The sequence below is a fragment of the Pteropus alecto genome, unplaced genomic scaffold, assembly GCF_000325575.1.
Source record: "Pteropus alecto unplaced genomic scaffold, ASM32557v1 scaffold1601, whole genome shotgun sequence".
Lineage (NCBI taxonomy): Eukaryota > Metazoa > Chordata > Mammalia > Chiroptera > Pteropodidae > Pteropus > Pteropus alecto.
Genome location: NW_006430534.1, coordinates 912 through 7557, shown reverse-complemented (window position 1 = coordinate 7557; position 6646 = coordinate 912). Strand labels below are relative to the sequence as shown.

General features: G+C 45.7%; 1 protein-coding gene across 1 annotated transcript; it reads right to left on the bottom strand.

The window, feature by feature from the left end:
* Nucleotides 1-4156: 4156 nt before the first annotated feature.
* LOC102897633 (serum amyloid A protein) lies at nucleotides 4157-6299 on the bottom strand. The gene is made up of 3 exons (XM_006905159.3): nucleotides 6215-6299; nucleotides 4841-4979; nucleotides 4157-4395 (listed from the first exon to the last, which is right to left on the bottom strand). Exons 1-3 carry the CDS (start codon nucleotides 6297-6299, stop codon nucleotides 4230-4232), a joined length of 390 nt encoding a protein of 129 aa, XP_006905221.1. The 3' UTR covers nucleotides 4157-4229.
* Nucleotides 6300-6646: the final 347 nt, after the last annotated feature.

Genomic DNA, 6646 nt, shown 5'->3' with positions numbered 1-6646 from the left:
CAAACAAGAACAAACAGTTGATATAAGCAACAATGAATGAATGAATCTCACAGATACAATGTTGAATGGGAAAAGGCCAGATACGAGGAGCACATATTGTATAATTTTTTTTTTTAATTTGAAGATCAAAGGCAGACAAAACTACTCTATAGTGGGAGAGGGAGATCAGAACAGGGATTACCTTTGGTGGGGGACTGGAACTGGGAGAAGGCATGAGGCATCTTTTGGGGCGCTAGAAATATAATACATCGTAATCTGATGGTAGGAACGTAGAGGATTATATATACATATGAAGTTACTGAGCTAAACAGTTTACTGTATACAAGTTATATTTCAGTGAAAAAAGTTTCAGAAGAAGATTAGTGGGTAATAGATGCTGTAAACAGTCCAAGTCAGGATGAGCTGCGGGGGCCTGAATTGCTCAATCAATAAATATTTATTGAGTCTTGATATGACTTACACATCGAGGACTTTATAAAACTAACTCATTTGGAAAAAAAAGAGATAATGATGGATAGTTTTAATTTTTTTCACATGCTTATTCTATGAAATATTTCTTATTAATTTTCTGTCTTTATTATTTGGTGATTCTGTTGGATAGTTTCTTTGTCAGGGCATAATGACTGTTTTTTTTTTTCATGCCTGCTTGACATTCATTTTATGTTTTTCAGATTGATGAGCATTGTCTCCAAACACCTGACAGATTCTATCACCAGGTCTCAGCAAAACCCCAGACATTTGTTCTCATTGCTGCTGTGCATAAATAATCTGAGGCGTTTGTTTAAAATGCTAATCCCTAGCCCCACCCTTCCAAGATTCTGACTCTGGAGCTAGGAGAGGAGGCTCAGGAATGCACCTTTTCCTACAAGCACTGCCGGCCAAGTTAAATGCGGGTGGGCCATACAACAAATTCTGACATACACCGCTCTGAGGAAGGACATATTCTTTGTTAGGTGCAGAAAAACGTAGCCACTGCCACCAAAACCCTTTTTAGAAACTACTATAAAAAGAATATCATGAAAAGAATATTACATGAAGTTCAAAAGGCAGAAAAAATGCATTTATCACATTTCAATAGAAAAATTATTCAAAACTTCACTTTGAGAATTAATAACATCAGCTTCAGTTCGGATGAGCACTCCTCTTTCTGATGTGCTAACAACAAGTAAAAAACTGAGCAGAATGCAAAATCGACTCTTCTTGGATTCATAAAAGAGGTGAGGACACAGGACAAACTGCTGCCCCCAAGACAAGAGAAATAGTCTGGAGGGTTGAGGGATCAAACTCACTCTAGCAGAGACTCAGTAGCAGAAACTGCTGGGGCACCAGTGTCTGGGTAGGAAAACTTCAGCTGGAATTGATGAAGGCTCAGTGGGGGCAACTCTGAGAGTTAAAACCTCCAGGGGAACCCAGGCATAGGGGACCCACCACAATATCCTGAGAATTACCTTCGGGAGCTCAACCAGGTTCTCACAGAAAATGTCTTAGAAAAATCCCCTCTGGCTGCCAGCAGAGGGAGGGGAAAGGAACCTTTCTGAAACCCATCAGAGCTCTCTGTTCTTAACCTGACCCGCCCTCAGGGGAAATTGTATTATCAGAGCATAACTGATCAGGGGAAGAGAAATAAGCATGCTCTAGTTATCCTGACCGTCATGAGTGAAGAGGAGAAAACTGAGAAACACTTGTGAAATTCACATTCCAGAGACACAGGCTTATTAATGAGTGAGCCATAATCATAGGATGATGGAAGGCTCCCCTTACCCCGACACATCACCACCATAAGGGCCTGTATACAGTAGGGACTTTTACCCAGAACATCACGTCTGGCTGTCAAGAAAAAATTACAAGGCATATCAAAAGGCAAAAATAAAAAACAAAAACAAAAACAAAACAACAACAAAAAAACACCCATGGCAATTTGAAGAGACAGAGCAAACATCAGAATTAGACATGGCGGGGAGGTTGGAATTACCAGACTGGGAACTTAAAACATTTATGATTAATATGCTAAGGACCCTATAAAGAAAGTAGACAGTATGCAAGAACAGATGGGCAATGGAAGCAGAGAGGTGGAAATCCTAAAAAAAATCAACAAAAATGCTAGACGTGGAAAACACTGTAACAGAAATGAAGAGAGCCTTTGATGGGCTTATTAGTAGAACGGACGTGGTTGAGAAAGATATTCTGAGTTAGAGTATATATCAATAGAATCCTCGAAAACCAAAAAGCAGAGAACAAAGATCGGGAAAAAAACAACAGAAAACAGAAATTCCAAGCGTTGTGAGACAACTATAAGAGGTGTAACATATACTCTCAGGAATATCACGAGGAGAAAAGAGAGAGAATGGAGCACATATCTGAAACAATAATGACGGAGAATTTACCCATGTCAGATATCAAGCCACAGATCTAGGACGCTCAGAAAACACCATGCAGGGGAAATGCCAAAAAACCTTACGCTTAGGCATAGACAGAAAATTGAAGGTAAAGAAAAATTCTTGAAAGAAGCCAGAGGAAAGAAAAACTTTGCCCGTAGAGCAACAAAGATAATATTATATCCAACTTCTCAGAATCCACGCAAACAAGAAGAGAGGGGAGTGAAATATTTAGGGTGTTTAGAGAAAAACCCCCACATCCTAAATTTTGTACCCCGTGAAATTGTACTACAAAAGGGAAGGAGAAATGAAGACTTTCTCAGACAAACAAGGAATTGAGGGTATTTGTTGGCACGGACCTGCTTCGTAAGAAGCATTTGAAGAAGTTCTTCTGAGAGGAGAAAAATAATAAGGGTAGAAACTTAGTTCCATGTAAATCAGAACCAATTTGGTGCCTGGTGGGAGCGCTCTTCCTGACTTGCACATGACCACCTTCTCGCTGTGTCCCCACGCAGCAGAAAGAGAGAAAGCAAGCTCTCGGGTATCTCTGGTATTATAAGGACTCTAATCATATTCGACCGGCTTTCCACATTCATGACTTCATTTAACCTTAATCACTTCCGACCACACTGGAAGTTAGGACTTCAACATATAAATTTTGGGGGGTTGTGAATAGTGGCAATAGAATTTGATCCATTGAATTGCCTCTTCCACAGCTGGTTTCCCGGGACTTCAGAGGCATTCTACCTTCTGCTCCGTGTGGTCTTGAGTTTGCAGGAACCTAGCAGCATTCCCAGGGAGTTCAACTGCAACCCTGGGCAGTTTCGTGCTGTTTCATTGGCACCTCATGGGGGGAGTTGTTGTTTGCCAGCTCTGTCTTCTCATACCCAGCAATGTTCATCAGCCTTTCACGGGGCATTGCCCTACTGTACCCTTAAGAAAACATGTAAAGACTTCCCAACAAGATCCAGATCTCGGCCTTGGGTATTCTTTAACCCATTTGGAATCGATGCTATTATCGCCTGATAATCCTTTTGTTAAAATTTCCTATCTCAAATTGACAACTGGTGTCCGTTTCCGGACGGGACCTGACAGACAGAGGAGTCTTCTCCGTCCTGCTCTTTCACTGCCAGTTCCACAGGTGCGAGCTGATTGACGTGCAGAAGCCGTGAGGAAATATTTACAAGTAACGTGGCCTCATAGCCTCACTTAGGCTTGAAATAAGACAGTGAACACAGAGTGGAGACAAACTGCTTTGGAGGCATTTCTTAGATGGCACAGACAGAAATTGGTTAATAACTGGGTTTGTAGGTGTTGCCGAGCAATGGACAGAAGATCAAGGTGGCAGTTGCTGGGGCAGGATTCCTCAGTCCAATCCTCCCATGGCTGTGTCCCCTTCCCCAGTGTCTGACACCACCAAGGAACTTACCCTTAAAGGAATTAACCCTGGACAGAGAAGGAGGCAAGCCCAAGTGGCAGGGAGGAAGGAGGCCTGACACGGAATGGCCTAGAAATGACATAAATATAACGAGAGGGGCCTGTAAAGGGGAATGGGTCTGATTAAGGGAACACTTGTTGCACGGTGTCTGCCCTGTACGGCACTAAGATTGTGTCCCCTACACACAAACACACAGGCACAGACGAGGCCTTCATGCGTGTCTTCAGACGGGTCTTCACACTGTGGTACCAAACGGGCAGTCCTTACAGCGTAGAATGACACACAGTTTTCAACACTCAATCTCATAAGCATTTATTAGACATCTATCATGTGCTCTCTATCAGCACCTAGAGGTATACAACTCAATGACTCAGGGTTCACAGCCCCATCTCCTGAGAGCAGAGTGAGGAGGAAGCTCACTTGTACTTGTCGGGCAGGCCGCGAGGTCTAAAGTGATTGGGGTCTTTGCCACTCCGGCCCCATCTGTTGGCAAACTGGTCAGCTTCAGAGTCCTCCACTCCGTGGCCGCTGTCTCCAAACTTGAAAAAGTCTGTGACTCTCTGAGAATTCTCTCTGGCATCGCTGGAATAGAGCAGGGCAGGTAGGAGATGAGTTAGGGATGGGGATCACAGCCCCACCCTCTCATCTCTCACCTTTCTAAGGGATTAATGACTCTGAGAGAAGCCAGGAGGGAGGCATGACAACCCTGAACCTGTGTGGGCACAGTCTGCTCTGACCGGGGCGAGCCCCCCAACCCATTGGCTGGACGGTACCCATAGGCCAGGGCAGGAATCAGTCCTTATCCTCAGGTTTTCTTTTTGGGGAGAAGCCCACATGTCGTCATAAGTCATACTCGACAGGCAGCTCAGGCTCTGCACTGGGCATCGATGGGGAAACTGGACAGGATGGACTTGAGGAGGAGTCCAGTGGCCCTGCAGGGTCCTTCTCTAGGCCCTACCTCCTCCTGATCCCCCAAAGCAGCCCAGCTCTGCTCCCCCATCCCTGCATCCCCAGGAGCCCCTGCTACCTGAGCACTTCAGCCGCCCAAACGCCCCCAGGTCCCCTTCGTGCAGCGTCGTAGTTCCCCCGGGCGTGGAAGTATTTGTCTGCACCCTTGTAATTGGCTTCTCTCATGTCAGAGTAGGCTCTCCACATGTCCCAAGCCCCTGGGAAGCAAAGGGCACGGCAAAGGGATACCAGGTGAACAAAAGACAGTGACACCCCTTAGAGAAGTATCAAGGAATGAGTAATGGACCATTGACTCAAAGCACATCGTTGTGACTCGTGTCTCTCTGCTTGTTGTGGGATTAAATGGCGTCCTGAAAACTTTCTAAATGGACTGTACTGATGATGTAGGTTGTAAGCGCTAGGGCAGTGGTCCTTTTCTCAGTCTTGGATCAACTTTCTAATCCCTGGGAAGGTTTGAAAGTCTGATGCCAGGTCACATCTCAGGCAATTATCTCGGTCCCTCTGGGGATGGGTACCAGGCGGCAAAGGTTTTTACCGCGTTCCAGGTGATTCCAATACGTAGCTGAGATTGATAACTGCCGAGCTTTAGGCAGTGATTCTCACCGGTATCTACCTGGCAAGAGCTACGGCTTCATGCACAGCTGGGTTCAAATTCTTCTCGGCCACCTGCTGCCTGGCGCTCAGGCCCTGGCCAACGGACTCAGCTACCATAAGCCTTGGTTTTCTCCCCTTCCAAGCTGGGGCAGCTGCCTGCCTCATCAAGCTATTCTGCAGTTAAAGCGGGCGACCGACTGTTTCAGCTTGACCGGAGCTGTCCCTGTTTGCCTAGAACTGTCCCAGTTGCACTAAAAATGTCGTGGAAAACTCTTGAGACCTGTGCAAACCAGGAGAGTTGCTTGCCCGAAAAGGCAGGAAGTGCCGAGTTCCTAGTGCAGGCTTGATGCGTGCTGCCAGCTCCCTTTATGTCAGTTAAAGGCCAGAAATGGCAGGAAACAGACTAAAGCGGGGGCAGTGTCACTGACTGTAGGTGCCTGGGCAAGAGCTAACTCGACCGTCTCTCTAAACTATCCCATTAGGAAATATAAGGAAGTGAGGGGGATGGGAAAAAGGAAGGAAGGATGGAAACAGCGAAGGAAGAGTGGGGGTGAGAGGAGGAGGAGAAAAGATGGATAGCTTTAATCATAATTGATGCAATTAGTTCAGAGTGAAATTTTATACCTTTTCAAGACTTATTTTGTGTCTTTGAGTCAACTAACATTTGAGATGGGGGTGGATTGTTCTCTCCCTAGTAAGTGCTTAAAATAAATTTTGTGCTTTTTGATCACTTTGATGGAAAGCACCCCACACACCTGGCACGTTCTAGCACGTGAGCCAGAAGCCTCGAGCCTTAAGGGTGCTCAGTTAAATCCCAGTGTCCCTCCATTGATCTTACCCTGAGCAGCCTCGGTCAGGAATGAAAACCAGCTGTTCACCCCCAGGACCAAGGAGCAGAAAACGAGGCCTGTGAATAGCTTCATGGTGCTGGAACGAAAGGGGAGGGTCAGGGAGACACAGACAAGACTGGCACACCCCTCGCCGGGATTCATGTGTCAAAGCGGACTGATTGTTCATTTCCGTTTGTTCTCATTAGACTCTACTTGTCCATCTAGAAACATTGCGGTAGGACCTCACTCAAAACCACAGCCCTCAATTCTGGACCCATCAGCCTGAACCCAATATGGTCCAACAGGTCATCAAGGTGGCATTAATGGAAGAGGACAGTGGTTAGAACCAGATAGGCCTCCCAAAGCAGTCTATACTTCATCAAACGGCATTAAACGAGACACTCTGGAAGCCCAGACCTCATGCAGGACAAATACAAAAC